This window comes from Phacochoerus africanus, chromosome 2 (assembly GCF_016906955.1).
Source record: "Phacochoerus africanus isolate WHEZ1 chromosome 2, ROS_Pafr_v1, whole genome shotgun sequence".
In the NCBI taxonomy this organism is placed as follows: Eukaryota; Metazoa; Chordata; class Mammalia; order Artiodactyla; family Suidae; genus Phacochoerus; species Phacochoerus africanus.
This window is the reverse complement of record NC_062545.1, coordinates 115,619,800-115,643,964: the sequence shown is the minus strand read 5'-3', so window position 1 is coordinate 115,643,964 and position 24,165 is coordinate 115,619,800. Positions and strand designations below refer to the sequence as shown.

General features: G+C 40.1%; 1 protein-coding gene and 1 pseudogene across 4 annotated transcripts in view; both read left to right on the top strand.

Annotated features, from left to right (window-relative positions):
- The first annotated feature begins 469 nt into the window (after window positions 1–469).
- LOC125121651 (uncharacterized) lies at window positions 470–567 on the top strand (annotated as a pseudogene).
- Window positions 568–2,428: 1,861 nt separating this feature from the next.
- The window catches only part of LIPC (lipase C, hepatic type), a 170,635-nt gene continuing 148,898 nt past the window's right edge, over window positions 2,429–24,165 (top strand). For 2 of the 4 annotated variants that reach the window (XM_047766255.1, XM_047766253.1), the window contains exons 1-2: window positions 2,429–2,696; window positions 22,932–23,065. In XM_047766255.1, coding sequence (XP_047622211.1) covers window positions 22,981–23,065 — 85 coding nt within the window. In that variant the 5' untranslated portion in view covers window positions 2,429–2,696; window positions 22,932–22,980. The remainder of the gene's footprint in view (window positions 2,697–22,931; window positions 23,066–24,165) is intronic. The other 2 variants (XM_047766256.1, XM_047766254.1) reach the window with 1 other exon arrangement.

Here is a 24,165-nt window from a genome sequence, read left to right as displayed (position 1 = left end):
GTAAAGACAGTATAAGTATATTCCTCAGAAATCCATTGGATCTTTTGCTGTTAGAATGGAAAAAAAAAATACAAAGATTTTTCTGGTCAGAAAGGGACAACTGCATCAAGCAAAGTGCCTAGAACATATTCTGTGTTAAAAATCATATGGAATAACTTAAACATGTATTTTCTGTTGAAGAAAAAAATATAGGTACTTAGTGCAGGATTCAGCAGAATATATACTAAAACTGGAAAGATACAAGTTTCCATTGTGGCTCAATGGGTTAACAATCTGACTAGTATTCATGAGGATGCAGGGTTTGATCCCTGGCCTCACTCAGGTAGTTAAGGATCTGGCATTACCACAAGCTGTGGCATAGGTTGCAGATGCAGCTCAGATCTGGTGTTGCGGGGGCTGTGGCATAGGCAGGCAGCTGCAGTTTCTATTCGACCTCTAGCCTGGGACCTTTGGTATGCTGCCAGTGGGGTCCTAAAAGAAAAAATAAAAATTGGAAAGATACAGAGAAGATTAGCATGGCCCCTGCTTAAGGATGATATGCAAATTCGTGAAGTACTCCGTATTTTTAGATGTTGGTCAAAGGGCACAAAACTCCTAAGTAAAGGATAAATAAGATGTGGGGATCTATTGCTCAGCATGGTGACTATAATTAACAACACTATCGGAGTTCCCATTGTGGCTCAGTGGTTAACGAATCCGACTAGGAACCATGAGGTTGCAGGTTCAATCCCTGGCCTCGCTCAGTGGGTTAAGGATCTGGTGTTACTGTGAGCTGTGGTGTACGTCGCAGACACAGCTCAGATCTGGCGTTGCTGTGGCTCTGGTGTAGGCCGGCGGCTACAGCTCCTACTGGACCCCTTAGCCTGGGAACTTCCATATGCCGCAGGTGCGGCCTAGAAAAGACAAAAGACAGAACAAAACAAAACAAAACACTGTCTTATATATGGAAAGTTTTAAAGAAGAAGTAGATCTTAAATGTTATCACCACATGTGAAAAAATATATATATATAATTATGTTAAGGGATGGAAATGTTAACCAACTCTATTGTGGTGATCATTTTGCAATGTATACATGTACCTAATGATCACATTGTACAATTTAAACATACATATGTTACATATCAATAATAGCTCAATAGAGCTGCGGAAACTACCTCAACTATAGAAGAAAAAATATATATATTTATACATACATTTGCAAAAATGTATACACACACACATATACATAAAATTGTAATTTCTGATACATTGAACCATGACAGTCCAAAACTCTGGGAGCCCCTGAGTAATTAGGAGCCTGCCACACAAAGCCACCCACACAAGAAATTCAGGCAGTTCCTTCGAAAGCCTGGGGTGAGCCATGCAGACACACTCTTTACCATCAGGGAGGTGCTTAGTGGGTTCTGGGAAACCCAGTTTCTCACACAAAATAAACGCTTTATAAGTACCTTTTGAATAAGTGGAAAAGATAAGTAAAAACAAACAAACAAACAAAAAAACAACCGCTATGCTTGTGTGCTAAATAAGTTTGCAGATAATCTTCAAATTAACCCAAGTGGATGATTAGCAGCACCCAGAGAAGTGGATGCTATAAAGGGCTTTAGTCCCTTTAATCCTCTCAACAACTCTTTGGCATTTTTATCTCCACCTTTTTTCAGATGGGGTGAAGAAAGGTTAAGTAATTTGTGCAAGACCGCATACATAACTGGTACTTGAAAGACCCGGGATTTCAGCCCAGAGCTGCCTGACTCTAAAAACAGACTATCCCCTCAGTCTCCTCTGATATTTTCCCGAGCATTTTCCATGTTAACACAAATCTGAGGCCTTATCCTAGATACACTGAGTCAAAATCTCCAGGGCGGGATTTGGAAACATGTGTTTAACAAGAGATGAGATGATGATTATCATCAGAGAAGTTTAAGAAAACCGTTCTGTCGCATTAGGTGGGAAATGGCCCCATATCCTCCTCTGACTGATCAAACAGAAGACATCAGAGAGTTGGAGCTCCTGCAACTAAAAATAAACCATGTTATTCTGGAGTTCATCAGATTATAATATTGTGGGATATTTATTCCTCAGTCTGCTAACCCAGCGGTGTCTGATTTAAGGTTATCTGGATCTGAAAACACCAAGACCATTTTGGAAAGTGAAAAATGGGCTCTAGTTTAAACCTCAGACTTTCTTAGCTTCTGTCTCTGCTCCTCTTTGATCCTTTGGAACAGAAATGAGTAAGAATTTGCTTTCAATTCCTAGCAGCTGTAACTGACATAGAGGTTCCAGCTGTGCAAGGGCTGGAGGAGAGCTGGAAGGAGAACCACAGGCTGAGAATCAGTACTCACATCTGGGAAACCACCAGATGGCCTTCATTGGATGCGCAAGTTACCCTATCCAGGAAGTAGAAAACCCAGCACTGCTTTGCTTGTTTTTCTTAGTTTCAGTTTTTCCACGCCTGAGGAGAAGAGCCAGGCCAGCTAAGGCTTCTGTTTCAATGTCCATTATGGGAGCAAACAACTTATTTGTACAACCTAAACACTGACTTAATTAAATAGAAAGCAAAGCAGTGATTCCTGACAGGGCTGAATTTCAGTCAAGTTGTGAAACGCCACAGTGCATCCAGAAGCAGAGACGGACAAGTTGAACTGAAACCTGGGAACACGTAAGGGGCGTTGGACCACTGCGTCTCAGCCATTTTATTGTAAGTTATTCCCGTTATCTCAGAGAAGAGTTTGCGACACGGTTAGAGAAAAGATTGGAGCTGGCTACACCCGTTTTGAACATAGATCTTTGTTTTAAAAACTTGCTGTATATGCTATTGCCAAGAAACTTGCTGTGAAAGAGATTTTCAGGCATGATGTCTATAATAGCAAATGATGACAATTACATTCTATATATAATAATTTAATAGGCTTTAATATACTTCTATTTCTGAGTGTTCTTGACCTTATTTACTCTTCACAACAACTCTAAAAAGTTGGTTCTCTTAGCAACACAATTTTACAGATAAGGATACTGGTAGCCTCCTCACAGAATCATTATGTAACTAATCAGAAAGTTCACAGCTTGGAGCCAAGAGCCCATCTCGTATCACTGTTATCTGCATCCCAAAGGACTCCATATAACTAGGCCATTCATTTCTTTAAAAATTCCTATATTGAATTAAAACATAAGACCCAACAACATGTTTGTTGCTTACAGATAGGTGCCTGTAACCAAAAGATGCAGAATGCTAAAAATAAAATGTCTTATCAAGGAAACTCATACAACAAAAAGAAAACAATTGGTAAAGTTGATTTCATATAAAAGGTGGAGGGAGGATGCTAGGTGGCTCCTGACTATGATGAAAAATATAAAACCCACAGTAAAGACATAGATTACCAAAGTGAGAAATCAAAGAGAAAAAGTAAAAAACAAACTATTATAATGGGAGGTGTTAATTCATTATTGGGCTAAGATAAAAATTAGACAGTCTTAAAAATTAAACAGGCAAACTTAAATAGACATTTAGAACACACTGAAGATCTGACGAAAAGAGATATAAGTCTGAAAAATAACATGGAGGTTATGAATGCTATACAATTAATGTGTTAGAACAAGCAGACATATAGAACTTAATAATAACATAGACTATACATTTTTTTTCAACGGCATTGGTACATATACACTAACTCTCAAATAAGTTCCCAAAAATAAATCAAGGGGAAAATTATATACATATATATTCTCACCACAATGCAATAAAACTAAATGTTAACCATATAAGTAAAAACAATGAAAGGTGCTTTGGGCAAAATAGTGATCTGTTCTATAGCCTTGGAGGCAGACAGTCCAGGATTGGGATTATAACTCCATCCCTTACTGCTGTGTGATCCAGGAAATTTATTGAACCTCTCTGAACCTTGGACTGTACATCTAAAAATGTAGCTCTACTTTGTAAAGTTCTTATAAAATTAGCTGTAAATTTAATAGCTACATATAAAGTATGTAAAAATAATACAATACCAAGACTTAAATGAAGACTAAGACTATACATTGCATAGTATATCCAGAATTTTTGTTGGTTGAAAGCACAAACCTAGAAAATATAAATCTAAATGCTAACAATGAATGTTTCTAGGCTCTGAAATTTGGGGTGATTTTTATTATTTTGCTTTATTTTTCTACTTTGTATAATATAGTAAGTTCAAAATAAAAATCATTATGAAATAAATATGAACTTCTTTAGATCATAGTACAAGAAGAAAATAATGCTAAATATATTGAGTGCCCTCTCTGTAGTAGTTACTGTAAACATGTACCCATTTCAATTGTTGCCACTGTCATCTTCATTACCGTAAATTCTAGAATACTCTTAGTTTCTTGCTGTCTCTCTCTATATGTATATATACACACATATAATATATATTATAAATAAAATATAAATGTGTTATTAAATATTAATTTAAATATAGAATATATAAATTTATATTTATTATATATAATATAACTATAGTATTACATAAAACACTATTGAGATAACTGACAATTTAATATGGACTATGGAATTAGAAAATCAGTGGTTCCTGCTGTGACTCAGTGGAAATGAATTTGTCTAGTATCTATGAGGATGCAGGTTTGATCCCTGGCCTCACTAGGTGGGTTAAGGATCTGGCATTGCTGTGGCTGTGGTGTAGGCTGATGGCTAGAAAGAAAGAAAGAAAGAAAAGAAAGAAGAAAGAAAAAGAAAGAAAGAAAATCATATTGTATCAATATGAAATTTCCCAATTTTCTTAACTGTTAAATTTCCTGATTTTTTATAAGCGAAAATGTCTGTCTTAGGAAATACACATTGAAGTATTTAGGTATGTACGTACATCTGTAAGTGGTATATATTCTATATTCTCAAGTTCTTCAGAAAAAAATTTATATACAGAGAATGATAATAAAGCAATCAGGGAAAAGGAGAAACCAAAAAAAATATAAACATGTAAATCTGGATAAAGGTCGTACAGGAGTTCTTCATACTAGTTTTTAATATTTCTACAGGTTTAAAATTATATACAAATAAAAATTTACAAAAAAACAAACAAATAGATGACTGACAACTTCTAACAATAGCAACAGAGTCAAGTAGAAAATTAAGAACATGATAAAAATTTCTGAAATATTATAAAATTGAAAATACTACCTATTAAAAGTGAGAGGGGTGTGAACAAATCAAGGTTCAGAGGCAAAGGTATAGATCTATGGACTTTCAGAAATAAAAGATAAGTTCCCATCGTAGCTCAGTGGTAACAAACCCAACTAGTATCCATGAGGATGCGAGTTTGATCCCCAGCCTCACTCAGTGGGTTTAAAATCTGGAGTTGCTGTGAGCTGTGGTGTAGGTCACAAGTGCGGTTCAGATCCTACATTTCTGTGGCTCTTGTATAGGCCTGGGAACTTCCATATGCCACAGGTATGGCCCTAAAAAAGACAAAAAAAAAAAAAAAGAAGGGAGAAAAAGAGATAAGTGAACAAAGCACTAATTTAAAATCTTATGAAAAGTGTCAACATAAGAAAAAAGAGAAAGCAAAGAGTAAAGAAAGACAGAAATAAACTAGAAAACTGATGAAAATAATAAATTTAACGCCTCTTTCTCTAAAAAGAGTATAAAATAGAAATATTTATAGTCTTGGGAATGTAATAAATAAAAAGTATAAATCCACAAAATTTTAAAAGGACTGGTGATTTAATAATTGACAGGAGTTCTCTTTGTGGCTCAGTGGTAACAAACTCAACTAGTATCCATGAGGACATGGGTTCAATCCTTGGCCTCACTCAGTAGGTTGAGGATCTGGTGTTACCATGAGCTGCAGTGTAGGTTGCAGATGTGGCTGGGATCTGGCATGACTGTGGCTGTGGTGTGGGCCAGGAGCTGCAGCTCTCATTCAACCCCTAGCTTGGGAACTTCCATGTGCTGCAGCTGTGGCCCTAAAAAGTCCAAAACAAAACAAAATAAAAAAATTGACATAAATGATTTTTAAATGTAAGTAATTGTAATGCACAATTTTAAAAAATTGACATAAATGATTTTTAAATGTAAATAATTGTAATGCACAATTTATGGTCATCGATTTGAAATATTTAGCCAAATGGACAATGCAAAATATGAAGTATAAAATTGGCAAAACAAGATACAAAAAAACATCAAAATAACAATGGAGAATGATATTAAGGAAGTTGTTAAAGAAATATGACCTAAAGAAGTTTACTGAATAATACTTCTATGAATTCAAGAAACAGATTTTTCCATACTACACAGTCAGTTCCAAATCACGGAGAAATAAGACCTGATACCCAAGTCATTCTAAGAGATAAGCATCATCCTCATTCACAGATCTGTGAAAATTACCATACACGTGCACACATACGCATAAACATACAGGCTTAAATGGTAAATATGCCCAAGTGCCAATTCCAATATAACTGGTTGGGAAAAATTAGAAGCAGACTCAGGCATACAGCAGATTTTCCAAAAATAGTTGTTGGATAAGTGAATAAGTGAATAGATGGGAATACATATGAATAAAGAAATTAATGCAGGCAATTAGCAACATCTACTAAGGGAATGCAAGGCAGGAATGGCTTGTGCATATCACATACCTGCGTGCTAATTTATACTGATCACTTCACCATGTCAGTCACAATGAGCATAGGCAGAAAAATCATTTGTAACTGAGCTTACAATATGCAGCTGTAAACAAAAGTGTTTGGGCCGATGAAGGTAAATTCTAGGAATGTGAAAAATTATGATGAATCACAAAATATCTTTTATAAAAGAACTGCTGCCTTTTTTTTTTTTTTTTTTTTTCTGGTGAGACTTAAAAGGAAAATGGAAGAAATGAAGACACTAAGGGTTGCAGGGTGACAGAATACACTATCCCTAAAATATGCCACTTTGGCCTAAGGATTGTTTTGAGTTGCAAGCACTTGAAAAAGAGCAGATGCGAGAAGGGCATTCTTATCTCCTCCTTTCCTCTTAAAAGAAGATAGAAATTCCCATGTGGAAGATGCTCTCCCAGTATCAGGAGAAAAGAAACATTTTTCAATGGGGACTCGAAGCCAAGAGAATTCTGTACCAACAGACCCTGTTAAAATAATTTTTATCTTCCTTTAGCCTCTCTACATAATTTAGTTATTTTCCACAATTGCCTCTTTCTTGGCTCAACCAGATATAAAAACATGTAAGCTTCACCATTTCTTTGCGTTTTTATTTCCTTATGAGGGCTCCCATGTCTTAGATAAATTTGTATGCTTTTGTCTTGTTAGTCTGTCTTGTGTCAGTTTAATTCTCAGGCCCAGCCAAAAAACCCTAAGAGTATAAAGGTAAAGTTTTACTTCCTCTACAGGATGTTCCTGAAGCAAAATACTGATGAATCTGACTACATTAAAATTTTAAATGCTGTTCAACATAAGATATCATAAGCCATGTGAAAGGACAATGCAAATTGGGAGAAGATATTTTTCTTACTGAAAAGCTAATGAACTAATAGAAAGATGGGCAAAAGATATGAACAAGCAATGTAGAGCAGAGGAAATCTAAATGACCAACAGCACATACAAAATGTTCAACCTTATCAGTAATCAGAAAGATGAAAATTAAAGTGATGAGACACCATTTTACATCCATCAAACTGATAAGAATGAAATAAAAACCTGGCACTATCAAGTGCTGGTGATGATGTGGAAATATTGGAGAAAGATTCACATTTTGTTGAAGATGTATTCATTGGTAGAACCATTTTGGAGACTAAACTTTCAACATCTAGCAACATTGAAGAGATATATATCTCACAACTCAGCAATTTCCCTTCTAGGAGTAAACACTAGAAGTGCATGAATGGTGCAAGACCATGGCAACATTGTTTATAAAAGCAAACACCAAAAAAGTAAACCACACAAATATTGATCAACGGAATGAACAAACTGTGATATACAGTAGGAAAATTTCAAGCAGTTTTATCAACAAAAATCTCAAAAATATAATGCTGAATGAAAAATAAAGTGGCAGATAAGTATAATAATTTGTAAACATGCAAAATAATGCTATATATCTATAACTACATACCTCTGTTGCTAACATATACAAACATAGATGAGAACCACAGTCACCAGCTCAGGATGAGTTGCCTCTGAGGAGGAGAAAATAAAATTAGGTTAGGGAAGAGGTAATAGGTATACAGGTATTCTATTTCTTAACAAAAATAGGAAGCATATATGGCAAAATATTAGGATTTGATAGAGATGGGTAGCAAGATGGTATTCACAAATATTCCTTATACTGTGTTTGAGACTATTAAAAATTTTGAATGAGCACCCTAATTTTAAAAATATATAAATTATGTAAAACTACTATATAAAATTCATAACCATCATTAACAGATAATTCATAAAGAAAATAGGCAAAAAAATGGAGGTGAGGTAAATACAACTTTAACTCACTAGTGGAAAAAAATTAAAATATACATAAAATATTTTGGATTATCAATTGAGCATGAAACTTCAAAAATGTTAATAGCTAATATTAACAAGGGGAAGAGTGGGTGGGAGGAGTGAGCACATCTATTCATTGTTGATGAGGACTTAAAATGATATCAATTTACTTAGCATAGCTGTATATATGGAAAGGCAAAAAGTATATGTACATATAACATTTGCCTCAGCAATTCCACTTTAAGAAATTTAAGCAAAGGAAGTGACCAGAAATGGGAACCAAATTTATGCTTAAGCATGTTATAACAGCATTGTTAATAACGGTGATATCTTAGATACACAAGAGTTACAAAACAATAGGGAATTAAGCCAATTATGGCACATCTATAGGATACACTGCACCACAGCTGTTTCAAACAATATTTTGTTTTATTTTATTTTTTGTTTTTTTGCTTTTTACAGCCACACCCACCCAATATGGAAATTCCCAGGCTAGGGGTAGAATTGGAGCTACAGCTGCGCGCCTACGCCACAGCCACAGCAACACAAGATCTGAGGTGTGTCTGTGACCTATGCCACAGTTCATGGCAACGCTAGATCCTTCAGCCACTGAGTGGGGCCAGGGATCAAACCCTCCTCTTCACGGATACTAGCTGGGTTCATTAACTGCTGAGCCATGACAGGAACTCTCTCAAACAATATTTTAGAAGAATATTTAATACCACTGGTACATGTCATTAATATGTTGTTAAGACAAGTTATTAAAGAGTTTATACAGAATGTTTGCAGTTGAATTTTTTTTAATGTATAGCCAGGAAAGACAATTTGGAGGTACCTAAAGGAAAATGTCAACAGTGGTTATCTTTTGATCTTTTTCACCATGTTTTTTTTTTTGCTCTTCATGTTCTTATTTTTCAATAATAAACATTTATTGATTTTAAAATAGAAAAAGTTATTATAAATAAAACATTCACCAAAATAAGTTTTGTTGATTAAAGATTTAAATATAAAATCTAATTATGGAAGAACTTGCAGAAAATTGAAAAAGTGTTTATCACCTCTCTGGGGGAATTTTAACTTTCTCAGCTTTGAGGCTATTTAAATGATTTCACTATAAAAATTAGCATTACTAAAGATTTTTTTTAAAAGGGAAAATATTTTTATCAAACATTACAAAGAACTAAGATCTATCAAAAATAGCTAATTCAAATTTGTAAAATAAATGTCAAGATTCCAAAAGATAAATAGGTAAAAGGCAGGCCTATTCCCATAAGGGAAATACAATTAGTAGAGAAACAGTGGGAAAATGTTAATTCTCACTAGAAATCAAAGAAATGCAAATGAAAGCAGTCAGAAGATGAAAATTTACATATTCTAAAAGAGCCACATGCACACACAAAATTGAATGTCAATATCCAATGATGGTGAAGTTGCCTGGAAATTGCCTCATACATTTATTTACAGCCATATTGTTCCCACCTCTAGCCAGAAATGTTACCACTAAGAACTTATTCTTAAGAAATAATTTGGCAAAGGCAGAAAGGTCCCTCCTCCTCCTCCTGACTTGTAAATGTTGGAACTCCCAGGGCTCAGCCCCATGAGGTCTTCTCTTTCCCATTCATACACAGTTTGGAGGATCTCACCTGTATACCCAGATGTCTCTCCTCAGGAGTCTCCAGTGAGATAGGTGACCCAAACAGGGAATTTCCCTGGGCATGGAGGTGGGGGGATTTTGAAGGGAGTTCAAGGACTCAGAACTCAGTCAGTCAGGACAGGATGCCACAGTGAAGACAGAAAGGGCCAGCAAAGAGAACCAGAGAGACATCTAAAGCAGGCTTCATTGTAATATTAATTCGTTATGTTAATAACTAAATATCCCAGGCTTTATCTGGGGATAAAGTAAGGGTACAAGGGTGAGGTCCCTTCACTGCAATAGCCCTCCACTCTCCTGAGGGCCACCAGATCCCAGCTGCCCTTGACCCTGACCTCCAAAGTCTGGCTATTATTTTTGTGAGGTAGCCCATACATTATTTTGGCTTCCTCCCTCAAGCCCATGTAGAGGAATAAAATTTGCCCCCCTCCCTCAAATGTCTCTTTGGCATGCAGATTATTTCAATCTGAAAACAATTGAAGCCCAAAAGACTCAGGAAGAAAGTTTGACCTTCTCCATAATTTCCTAAAAGAATTTAGATAGAGGGCCTGTTTCCAAAATAGAGCTCTTACATGAGATCTCTGCAAAGATTATGGGCTAAGTGTGGTGGGGAAGCCCAGCAGGGCCTGGAGATCAGAGTCCACCCTGTGTCCCGTCATCTCGTGATCCAGCAAATGTTTGTTTACTAAACATTTGCTTTTCCATCTTCATGTGAAATGCCTTCCTCCCCTTCAAGGTCTCAAACCACTACCTCCAATACCCTCTTCTGTCTCTAGCTGAAGCTGGGATTTAAGGTGAGGGCTTTGGCCATTTTGGATAGTTAGTTTTCCTGTGTCTCTCCCATGTACACATGTTATTAAACTTTTGTTTTATTTTTCTCCAGTTAATCTGTCTCATGTCAGTTTATTTGTTAGACCAACCAGGAAAACCTATAAGGGTGAAGGAAAATTTCTTCCACCCTGACACCCATAAACCATTTTAAGTGGCACCTCAGCCCTCCTCTTTGCCTTCGAGGAGAGTCTTGACCAGCCAGAACTTTCCTTCTGCAGGTGGCTGCTTGCTTCCCCCACCCCACCCCAGGCCCTGGGCAGTGAGGTATGTCCTACTCTGAGGTCAGGAAGCAGAACTGCTTGGGCTCCCAAGTCTCCTAAAAATCCCTATATTCCACAAACACACTCACCCACTTGACATCCTAGCCTGGGGTTCACATGAGCCCTTTTACAGCTTAAGCATGTTTGGACATTTACCATCCTTCATTCTCATGACCTTGTGAGGTTGGAACCACAAGTTTCATTATCCCTGATGTAGAAACATTACAACTTAGCCAAGGCAGAAGTGGTCTCAGACCTTCTACTCTCAAATCCACATCTCTCACCATGTTACCAAGTATGGCCAAAAGTGGGGATTGCTACAAATATTAGCAGCCTACCACTTTCTTCCTCGTTTATATATCGCCTATGAAAAATGGACAAGGGAAGCTACTTTTTTTTTTTTTAACCATGCCCGCAAGCATAGTAAGTTCCTGGGCCAGGGTTCAAATCTGAGCCACAGCTGCAACCTATGCCACAGCTGTGGCAACACTGGATCCTTTAACCCACTGCACCACAGCTGGGATTCTGGGAAGCTACATTTCTATCAAGAGCTAGAACAAGCAGTTTTACTGCAGAGATGACACGCTAGCAAAAAGAAAGGATTCCCAGACGCAAAGAGCCTGACTGTGTTCTCCCAGCCCCAAGATCCCAATTACACATCTGCTGACCTCTGAGATTGAGTCCTTGCTGTTTCCTAAGGCATCAAAAGGACATTCCACTCTCCAGAGAGTCCCCTGCCCCACACTCAGCTGGATAGTCAGATCAGGTGATAGGAGTGAAACAGTGGAGTGAGAAATGGCTCTCTCTGGGGTGTCACTCCAGTGGCCATAAATTTAAAGGAAGCCTAGGCACAGCAATATTTTCATTCTCCTTTCCCTGAATTTTGCCAAGAGGTAAAGCTCCTTCTCCAAACTGGCTCACTCAGAGCAAACAAGCTTGAATGCATTTTTCCATGCAAAACGCAGGCTCCTAAGGAAAAGGAAGGGGGCCTATGGAGTTCACCTGAATCATCTGACCGTATCTCAGATGTGAGAAATGAAACTGGGACCCCAATAGGGGTCCTCCTGCCCCAGGTCCTTCAGGCCACCAGAAGGAGATCATGTTTAACTCAGAAGCAAAGAGAAACTTTATTCTTTGGTGAGAGAATGGAGAGGTGAGAGCTCAGGCTCTAGAATCCATGCTCTCCTGGGATAGGCTGTGGGCAGGGCTGCTTTGCAGGGATCTGGGCAGCAGGGGCAGGGGGAATTCTCACAGGTATGAGCACAGGCACAGCTCCTGCTCCAGAGAGTGGGGCACAGCCTCTCTGAACACCTCTCTCCCTACTCCCCATCCCCCACCCCAGCATTTCACACCAGGAATTCTGGACTGGAGTGCTGGGTGCAAGGCCTCTGCACCAGACACCCTGTGAGCAAGTAGAACTAGACTAAGCACAAAGGAAAAAAAAAAAAAAGGTCAGACCATGTTTTATTACCCAGATTCTATTTTTATTTCCAGGGAATTGTTAACAGGCTTTGAGGTGACAGTGGGGTCAAATCCACACAGGTATCCTGACTGGGAGACATACAGAAATTCTTCCTTGGAGCTGAAAAAGATTCCCCCTCTACCCGACATAAAGGGGAAAAAATAAACTTCCCAAAGGCAGGTTCCCACCACTTGCTTGGCCAAAGCTCGGCAGTCGATTTTCTCTAGTTCCTGATACACGCTGCCTACCCCACACCCCACCTCACCCCCAGGGCACAGACTCTACGGCCCTTGGATGTGACCCTTTGGGTCTGAGGAGTCAGACCAGGGATAGTTTCACCAACCAGTTCCTAGTCCTGACTCCCAAGAGTCACCTCTGCAGGCGGTGGGTCCTGTCCCCAAGGGTCCATGGGAGGACCCCCTCTGAGGGCCTTCCCATTCCAGAGCCTGTTTTCTCTGGCCATTAACCTGAGAAAAGGAGTCACATTTTTCTTTCTTTTCTTCCTTCCTTCCTTCCTTCCTTCCTTCCTTCCTTTCTTCCTTCTTCCTTCTTCCTTCCTTCCTTCCTTCCTTCCTTCCTTCCTTCTTCCTTCCTTCCTTCCTTCCTTCCTTCTTTCTTTCTTTCTTTCTTTCTTTTTTCTTTCTTTCCTTCCTTCCTTCCTTCCTTCTTACTTTCTTGCTTCTTTCTTTCTTTCTTTCTTTCTTTCTTCTTCTTTCTCTTTCTTTCTTTCTTTCTTCTGCCATTCCATGGCAGCAGAAATTCCCAGGCCAGGGATCAAATCCAAGCCACAGCAGTAACTGGGCCACAGCAGTGACAAACCCCAGGTCCTTAAACTGTTGAGCCACAAGGGAACTCCTGGAGCCACATTTTTCAATCTAAAGTCAGGATTAGCTGGTCTAAAACTGATGATGGGAATTATTCAAAAACAAGAAAGCAAATTTTTTTTGGAGTGTGCTTTTTTGTTTAATACAAAGGAATGCATAACTTACACAGTTAATTTCAAAATCAAGTCCAAGAAGCATCAACCCTATTTATACTTTTTTTCAAAAATACTATAAATAGATTTCTTGTTCTTTATTATAGTCAGTTAAACGGACAGAAAAAGAGAAAGGGAAGGAAGACAAAAGTGCAGGAGGAATTAAAACACACTGAAAGACTACAATCAATAAAAATAAGAATAGCTGGTGTGTATCCTGCTGGGCACTGTGCTAGGCACAGTTCATGAATTATTCTCGCTTATTCTTCCCCCAAACCCTAAAGACAATAATAGTACTGTCCCTACTTTCAAGTGAGGAAACTGAGACATAAAGATTTTAAATAACTTGCCTGCTAATGGGAACAAAAAGAGAGAAGGCAGCAAGGAAATCCAGTTTTCTGTTATTACAAAGCCTCCACTCAAGAGACAAATACCTAGAGACAGCCTTTCCTCCTGAAGGAACCTTTACCTGTTATCTTCAAATTCTGCAGCTAAATACTTCCTTTATCATTTTTTAACAATAGGAATTACAGGGGAAATTTTGTACTTCAATAGAAACCTGTGCATTGTCCACACATAGCACAACCTTGCTGAGTTATCTGATTCTTTTGTCAATTGCCCTTGAGGCATTTTACAACAGTGTGCTTTGTAGATAACTAACAGCAACACAAAATGCAGGTTCCATGCTGCTCTGTGACAGTTTGATTGACTGCCCCAGAAGCTAGTTGTGCTTCCATTTGATTGGCCCATTCATTTCATCTCTTTATCCCTTTAATTTTTTTTTGGGGGGGGGCTCACTTTGGTGTGTGGAGGTTCCCAGGCTAGGTGTCGGAGCTGCAGCTGCTGGCCTATGCCACAGCCACACAGCAACTCAGGATCTGAGCTGCGTCTGTGGCCTACACTACAGCTCATGGCAACGGCGGATCCTTAACCCACTGAGGGAGGCCAGGAATCGAACCCTCATCCTCACGGTTTCTAGTCAGGTTCGTTAACCACTGAGCCACAAAGGGAACTCCCATCCATATAAATTTGTGAGGGATTTGGCTTTTCCTTTGAACTGCTTGTAATACCCTTACCAGCTTCCACATTAGTAAGTTAAATAAAATACCCTATGTTCAACTTTATTTCTGAATGAGAGTCATGATTTTACCTTTTTTAAAAAAATTGTCTTAGAATTATCAAAGCATGTCAGAGCATCTCATGGTTGCATTGTGGAGGACTTAGGCATGACCCAACCCAAATGGTGATGGTGTGTAAATTAGATCTTTTGTAGCATAGTCTCACCCTGACAATTTCCTGTCAAACAGTCTGTTCTCTCCATGCCAAAACTTCTGGGCAAAGGCTCCAGTCCCCTTATCTTGGCTGGTCTTTTTTTACTGTTGATTGGGAAAATTAATCTGTATATAAATTATAAAATTCCATCCCAGTGAGGCAGAATATTAATTCAGGTAGTCAGTATAGAAACATGGGCTTTGATATATTCTTTAATATGGCTATTGATTAACATTTGTTGCTTAAGGGCTCCAGGGAGTAACATCCCCACAGGCCTTATTTACTATAGGGAGTGTACCTATGCCCAGATGGACATTAATCTCTAATCCCCTGTGACTCAGTTTATGGGAAGAAAAGGGCAAAGAAACCATGAGACCTACAGGACATTTCCACCCCTACAAGCCCTATTGGATAAGGACTGATATGGGTAATTGAGCAAGGCCAATGGGAGAAAACCCCACCTTTCTGGACCCCACATTGGTACCCCCCCCATCTTTAAGGAATAAAAACCCCTATAGGACAATAGAGAGTGGGGGCTCTTCTCCCCCTCCCAGCAGCCCTGGGAGCTATTTGCTTTCCTTTAACAAGCCTTTGCTTGCTTGCTGCATGTGTGTTCCCGGAGTTCATTCTTCGACTGCTGTGAACAAGAACCCGGATTCCGGTATCATTTTTCCGGTATCACCACCATTATGTCTCCATTATTTCTATCTTCTGCTCTGTTTCATGGGCTAAGTGTTTTAGGCTCTTTCCATTAAATAGCTGAGAAAAGGCTTGAGAACATTTGTTCTGAAAATAACATTAATAATAAACACATGATCTACATCTTTATCAGAGGGCAAAAGCATGACTCAATTCCATTTTTTTAACCTTAGATCCACAAAGATCTCACAGCCAATTCCTACTACACCTGGTAAAACTACTTTTGTTGTGTGTGCTTGTGAGTTAGACAAACGTAATTCAGATTTTATTCCACCACTTACTAGAATATGGATTTGGACAACTCAGTAACCTCCCAAAGCCTCAGTTTTCTTCTCTCTATAAAGGGCATAATCATACATGCGTCATCATAGGTTCCTGAGGTTTCGGTGACATCACACAGTCTGGCGTCTTTGGGAGTTGGCCCCTGAACTATTAACCCCTGATTTCTAAGCCTGTCTAGGAATTGATGACTAACCATGACAGCAAGATACCCTATGGAAAAATATAAGCCACTGGCAGCACTTAAAGTAGACACTGGGAACCAGTCCTGATTTTTTGCAGCCAAGGACTTCACTTGCTAACTTCAGAAATCTTTGGTGAGATGAGCATGTGACACGGACCAACCACAAGCTGCTGTAGAGAGGACTGGGCCATTTTGATCTGAGTGGTGCCCCGTTCCTGCCTGATACCCAGAACAAGGACAGTGCCCCTGGCTATCTCATAGTCAGAAGCACTGGGGCCCAGAGAAACAGAGCTGCTACGCTGATGGCCCACCTCCCCAAACTGTGCCCTTCAGTTACTGCAATCAGCCCATTCAGTTCATAGCTTGGTTGGTCTCCCAGAATAGCCCAGCAAGATCACCCCTCACCAAGCCTAATCACGTCCTGAAGCCACTGGAGAACTCAGGCACAGAGCCTATTCTATGCCCACCTCTTTCCCAGAGGGGAGAAAACCTTTGTCAAACTTGAAGGAGCCAGCAAAGGTCCATGTCTATCTGGCTGTTTAAAGCCACATTACATCTTTCCTTCCTTCTGCTTCCAAGCATAATGCAAATAGAGAAAAAAAGGTTTCCATAATACTGGAACTACTAAAATCATAAAATGCATTATTATTCCAGAGTATCCAGTCACAAAAAAGGCAGCCCTGGTTTTTTCTTTCTCTCCTTCTTTCTTTCTTTCTCTTTCTTTCTTTCTTTCCTTCTTTCTTTCATTGTCTCACAAACCAGCTGAAATTCCGATGGGGAGAATAAATGGGCTACCACAGAGCAGGAAACATACAATTAAACGTAGAAGGAGATCTTGGCTCTTGGCCCCTGTGCAATCCACTTTAGACTTTGGGAAGGAGAGAGTATCAGAGTTTACAGGGACCCAGAAGTCCTTAGATCCAGTCCACATAATTAGCTGTGGCCTTATACAAGGAACCTCAGAGTCCCAGTTTTCCCACCCGTCAGAGGAAGTAATTTTTATCTCACTTGTTAACAAAAATCAAATGAGCTGTGATTGTGCCAAGAGTTGTTACAAGCACATTGCATGTGATAATGTTTCATTTTCACACTTCCATTTTACAGATGAGAAAACTGAAGCAAAGAGAGGTTACACTATTTGCACAAGGTCACACAACTAGTCAGAGGCAGAGCCCATGCAGACCTGAATCTGCAAAGGTTAAATCAATGCAGGTGGGACGATCTTGGATGAATATCTGCTTGAAAATGCTTGACGCATTTCATTCTTTCAAATAGTCTAAAACACCATCTGCAACCTTATTTTCACCTTTCATTTGTTTGCTTGTCTTAAAGAAAAACAAAAAAACAGATAAGGAAAAGGTTAGGCTCCAGGCCAACCCCTTTTCCTTTTTTTTTTTTTATATTTTTATTATTTTTTACTATAGTTGATTTACAATGTTCTGTCAATTTCTGCTGTACAGCAAAGTGACTCAGTCATACATATATATAAATATATATACATTCTTTTTCTCACATTACCCTCCATCATGTTCCATCACAAGTGATTAGATATAGTTCCCTGTGCTATACAGCAGGATCTCACTGCTCATCCACTCCAAATGCAATAGTTTGCATCTATTAACCCCAAACTCCCAGTTCTTCCCACTCCCTCCCCCTCTCCCCCAACGCCTTTCCTAATAAGGACATCCCCAAGCCAACTCAAAGAACTGTCTCTACTTGTTTTTGTAATGTTACCGCAAGGTACAAGAATGTCCACACAGATGGATCTGTGACCTAACAAATGTTTGGTGAATTTCCTGGTGGCAGCTTGGTGGTCCCAATCAGACGTAGGGGAAGGTAGTCATTTTCCAATGTTTGAGCCTGCAAACTTTGTAAATTTTATCTTGACAGTGGAGGGTTGATGGGTAGGAAAGAAAGCTCAGTGCAGGCCTGAGAAAATTCAGGGCTTAAGGGCTCGTGGTAAAGTAAACTGGCTGACCCTGGACTCAGGTGACATTGATTCCCCTCTCTCAGCCTTTTACTGGCAAAATATGGTACTGTCCTACTTCTTAATCTCTTAAATCTCACCTGTAGAATGAGGGAAATAAGAGCACCAACACAAAATGTATTGTTGTATTTACTCTTTTCTTGGAAATCTGCCAAGAGGCTGCCATTCTCACCTACCCCTGGTGTCTGATGATGAAAGCTAGAATATCTGATTCGGAACATAAAAAACCCTGTCTCTCTCTTCAGAGAATTTCACCTTGATCCCCTGGCTTCTCCCTCTGAGTATTTGCTCTCTTTATCTCTGTAAAATATGTTTTCTTCTGATTAACTTTCTTATCACCATTACACTAAAAGAAAAGGTTACATTCAGGTCATTAAAGCCTGGCCTCTTGAAATCCCCATTTCTTCAAGAAGCTCCTCAAGTTAAAAGAAAGCAAGTACTGGGCAATTTTGGGGGATCTAATTATAAGACCACTATTATTTTAGACTGAGGATTGCAGACGAGAGGAGGCATGGGGCTTCACCACCGTGGGCAAAGCTGATAACCAGCTGGAGGCTCCAGGCTCCATGAGGTCAGGCCTGCCTCCTCTTTCCAGTTCATGGGAAATGAAGGGTCCTCCACTAACTGCTGGGATTAATGGGATGTGGAAATGACTAAAGACCCCACTAAAGGACCCACTGTCTGCTCCAATGTATTGATGGGATCAACCACATTAGAGTCATGTCCCAAAGGTCTGGGGGACACTGCATTCCTCTATGGCAGAGTCTTCACACATTTGTAATGAAGCACCCACACCAATCTGAAAAAATGTTTGAGTGCCCCTTCATCATATATGGATATTTATCTGCTTATAAATCATATAGCACTAACATGGTACCACATATAAGAAATATAGTGTAAATATATGACAAATATTATATGTATACAAACAAAATTTTCAAAGGTGATATCTTTGGGCTGCTGTAACAGTTGTTACTTCTTTTTTTTTTTTTTGGCTGTACCCTTAGCATGCAGAAGTTCCTACACCAGGGATCAAACCAGCCCCACAGCAGTGACCCAAGCCACAGCAGAGACAGTGCCAGATCCTCAACTGCTAAGCCACAAGGGAACTCCTGAGGTGCTAGAACAGAATATCATAGTCTCAGTGGCTTATAAACACAAATTTATTTCTCATAGTTTTAGAGACTGAGAAGTCCAAGCCCAAGGTACCAGCAGATCTGGTGTCTGATGAAGGCCTCATGAATGCCCATATTCTCATTATAACCTCATATGGAGGAAGGAGCAAAGGATCTGTCTCTCTGAGGTTTCTGTCATATGGGCACTAATCCCCTTCATGAGGGCTCTGCCCTCATGACCTAACCACCTACTAAAGGCCCCACCTCCACATACCTTCACCTTGAGGCCTAGGTTTCAACATACCAGTTTGGGAGGGAGGACACAAACATTCAGCCCATAGCAGGTGATATAAGAAAAACCTGAAAGATCTATTATTTTCTTTTCCTGTCCCAACAGATCTCTCACCACAACTCTGAGGCAAGGGTTCTCAAACTTTTGGTGACCAAGAATGATCTGGAGAACTTGTTTAAAATGAAGGTTGTTCATGGATTTAAAATGAAGGTTGTTTAAAATGAAGGTTGTGGCTCAGTGGGTTAAGAACCTGACTAGTATCCATGAGGATGTGGTTCGATCCCTGGCCTTGCTCAAAGGTTTAAGGTTCCGGCATTGCTGCAAGCTGTTGTATTGGTCACAGATGTGGCTCAGATTCAATTGCTAGCCTGGGAACTTCCATATACCACAGAAGTGGCCCTAAAAATAAAAAAATAAAATAAAATGAAGGTTGTCCAGGCCCCAGCCCTAGACGTTTTCACGGAGGTGACCCAGGGAAGGGCCCTTAACTGCCCTCCTCCTGAGCCCTCAGTCTGACTCTGATTCCAACCCTTCATCAGATTTTGAAACCACTGATCCTCGTCCTTTTGTTTTCCTCCCTCTTTCATTTTCTTCTAAAATTTTAATCCTGTAGAAGTCCTGCTGTTATCCTCCTGACCCCCCCTATGTGAATTAAAAACAATAGAAATAGTAGAATAGCTACTGTCTATTCCTTCCTGCTTGGCAGGTTTGCTAAGGGCTTTGCCTCTTTACATTGCCTCCTTTAATTTGATCAGGTAGAGGTACTTTGTCCCACTATACAGAAGAAAACATCTAAAGCTCACAACACCAATGTCTTGCCTAGTTCACCCAGTTAGTAAGTAAGTGATAGGCCAAGGACCTTAACCTAGACCTGTCTGATGCCAAAGCCTGGCCTCTTGACCACTAAGCGCATTGCCTGCAAAATCAGTAATTATAATTTACAGAACCTCTCCTATGAACCAGCCACATGGCTGAGCACTTCACATATCAATATTTAATACTCATGATACACCTGAGTTTGTAGAGGTGTGAATCTCAGTCCACAAATTCTGACATGGAAGGAATCTTACTTCCTGTAACCCCTCTCAATTATGACTCCCAAACTCCTATTTTTCATGCCCTCCTGGATTCCTTTTCCCCACCCCCAGTTCTGGATCAAACACAATACCCAGAGCTGGGGTTAGGGGTGAGCACCTGGTCCTCTGCCATCAGTCCACACAGGTGACAACAAAGGGCCCAGTCTTCCCCATCCTCATGACCTGTCAGCACCAGAGGCTCACTGCTGCTCCCACCCCATGCCAGGCACAGGGGCATCTTTCATCAACTCCTGCTGACACACTCACGGCCATTTCCTCTTTGGGTAGCAAGGGACCACCACCTCTGCCCTCATAGACAAACCTCCCCTCCCCGACCCACTTGAAAAGCCCAAGAGACTCTCTTTCTGGTGATCGGAAGGGAGGGGGACTCCCTCCCTCTTCACATGCCTTTAAAATATTTTTAGCCTTTTGCTCGCCTTTGTTGGTTAAAATTCACTAACCCTAGGTCCTAAGTTTGGGGAAAACAAAAGATTCCTAGTCTTCTCTCTGCTTCACCCTTCTTAAGTGGGAGGCGGAGCATGAGCGAGGGGTTGGGAGAAATATGTTAAGGTGGTACTTCAAAATATTATCTCCAGCTCATGTTACCTCATTTTACAGGTGAGGAGATGGAACCCATCACAGTTAAGCAGCATTTTGCACAGCTAGTTGATAGCAGACCCAGGATCCCAGAGGCACCCAGCTCCACTGGTGTCTTGCTGAGTTAATCTGTACTCAGCAAGACACCATGTCTCAGTTACTTGAGTTTCATGTACTCATGTCTCAGGGTGTAAAAGCCAAAATCCTGAACAGTTCTCAGAGCTTTCTGAGATGGTCTTCCTGGGTTATTATTATGCTCAAATTTGGCTCAAATAAAGTTTTCCTTTTTTTTCTTAAAAAAAAAAAAAAACTAAAAACAAAAAAACCAAAGTCCTTATAATGATGTCTCTCTGATTGCTGGCCTCCCTGATGTACCTGGAACATCCCAGGCTTGCTCCTACCTCAGGACCTTTGTCTTGGCTGCAGTGGCTGTTTTGGCTGCCTGAAGCTGTCTTCTTCAACATGTCCACAGGGGCAACTCCCTCAAACCCTTGCTCAAAGTTTACTTCCCAATGAGTCTCACCCTGACCATTCTATCTAAAACCACTACCTTCCCTATCCCCTTAACTCTGCCACACTTTTCCTTTTTTGGTAGCTCTGACTGCATTCTTCCAATCTACATAACTCTCTTATTTATTATGTCTATTGTCTATTATCTGACTCCTCCCATCCCCACCTACACAAGCGCTGCAAATACTAGATTCCTGGTCTGTTTTATTTACTTGTATTTTCCAAGTGCCTAGTACAGTGCCTGGTGTATACTAGATATTTTTTAAAAGTTGAAGAAAATGACTAAAGTTTAAATAGGAGTTGTGTTGTGGCTCAGTGGGTTACAAACCCAACTAATATCCATCAGGATGCAGGTTCGATCCCTGGCCTTGCTCGGTGGATTAAGGATCCAGCATTGCTGTGGCTATGGTGTAGGCTGGCAGCTGGAGCTCTAATTCAACCCCTAGCCTGGGAACTTCCACATGCCACAGGTGCAACCCTAAAAAAAGCAAAAAAAAAAAAAAAAATCAAATTAAATAATTTTTTAAATAATAAATAAATAAAACTGTGAAACTCAAGTAATATTACAAGAGCCATATATGGTAGCATTTCCCCTGCCTGCTTTTGCCAAGTGGACTTCTGAATCATTTCCACAGAACAATTCATTAACACAGAAGAGGAGAGAGTGTGTTTACTCCAGGGTCCTCTTTCAATTGGGCCCCTAGCAAAGCATCCAGTTCTGCATCTTTGCTCCTCCATCAGCTCCTTCTTACACTGAGGTTAGAGGTTGTCAGTCCCGTTTTGCTAATAGAAATGTTGCCCATCACTCTTTGACCACAGACACCAACAATTTTGCTAAACTCAAGAGAAAACATACCCTGGGGGGTTCTCAGCATAGCAGAGTCCTTTCCTTTCTCTTTGGGTTTAGCCTGCAATTTGAAACACCATTGTTGTAAGCCTGCATCCCTTTTGCAGGCTGTCAGGGAAAGACTTAGGCAACCATGTGGAAGCCACCTACCCTGACCTTTGATACAATTTCCAAACACAACACATTAACTTTAAATTGATTAATTTGGAACTGTGGCCTTGGCCCAAGAAGGTAAGAGTACATGAAAAAATGTTTTATTTTCATAATATATCACGATAAAAACCACTTTGTAATTCAAATTTTTTTGGAATGAGATATAGTTAGATTTGGGATTGGGGTTAGCAAGGAAAGGGTCTGAACACTAGAAAACATGTTTAAAAGGTTAATTATTAATGGGCAACCTTCCTTAACAAAGTATCAATAGGCAATCTGGTCTCTTAGCTCCAGAAAATTGGCAAGAAGACCTGGGACTCAGGGTGAGAGAGGAGAAATGGAAAGTTCCCCGTGCGTCTCTATTTTCTTGGTTTTGTGCATCTTTATCCAGTCAAGTGCCCATGGACAGAGCCTGGGATTAGGTAAGAGCCTGCCTCTCCTCTGGAGATGGGCATGGATTTTCTTTTCTTAATTTACGTCTCAACAGATCCAAGTATTCTTGATTGTGTGGGACAGAGCTTGCCTCGAAACTCACCAGGTGGTGCTGTGAGTGGCATCACCGTCATGGGGACATGTAGACTTTTGTAAGCAGGATTGAAAGTTTAGGAAACCACTCTTGGAGTAGAAGTCTTCCCAGAGTACTTGCAGCTAGCAACAAAGTCTTTCACGTATCTAATTCAGAAATAGTCAGGCTAAGTCTTCTGTGGAGAATAATCTGAAAGATTTTCAGCTCTAATTTGCAGTTGAGGAGCGCAGCTTGCAATGAAATGCTCTTTCTTGCTGAGGTTGTCTAATTGCTGGCTCTCTCAGAAGAGAGGAAGCCAGAGAGTCCGCCTTCCGTCATGTCTAAAACAGTGATATTGCACATTTTCCCGATTTCATTTTTCTGCCAAAGTTTTACTCTGAGACTGAGGAATCCAACAGCAGTCACATCTGTTTGGTCTGTGAATTCACAAACTAAGTCCATGACCAAAAATATTGAAAGGTAGGTGGATTCCTGGCTAAACAGTGCATTGGATTGGTGAATTACAGGTATGAAGTGAACTGAACAATCAGGTCAAAGGAGACTGGCATTTGGGACTTTGTGCCGGTTGCTGGTCAGGAGCTGGAAACTCTAAGGTAGAGGCTTAAATTTTTCTTTCCTCAAAGACTATGCCTGGAGAGGGCTCCAGAAAGAATTAGGAACTTACTACCCAAAGATGTACCTGAAAATTCTAGAATTTTTTTCTCCTTTAAGAAATAAGGTGCTGGAGTTCCCGTTGTGGCTCAGCGGTTAACGAATCCGACTAGGAACCATGAGGTTTCGGGTTTGATCTCTGGCCTTGCTCAGTGGGTTAAGGATCCGGCGTTGCCGTGATCTGTGGTGTAGGTCGAAGATGCGGCTCGGATCCCACGTTGCTGTGGCCATGGTGTAGGCTGGCAGCTGAAGTGCCGATTCAAGCCCTAGCCGGGGAACCTCCATATGCCGTGGGAGCAGGCCTAGAAAAGGCAAAAAGACTTAAAAAAAAAAAAAGATGCTCTC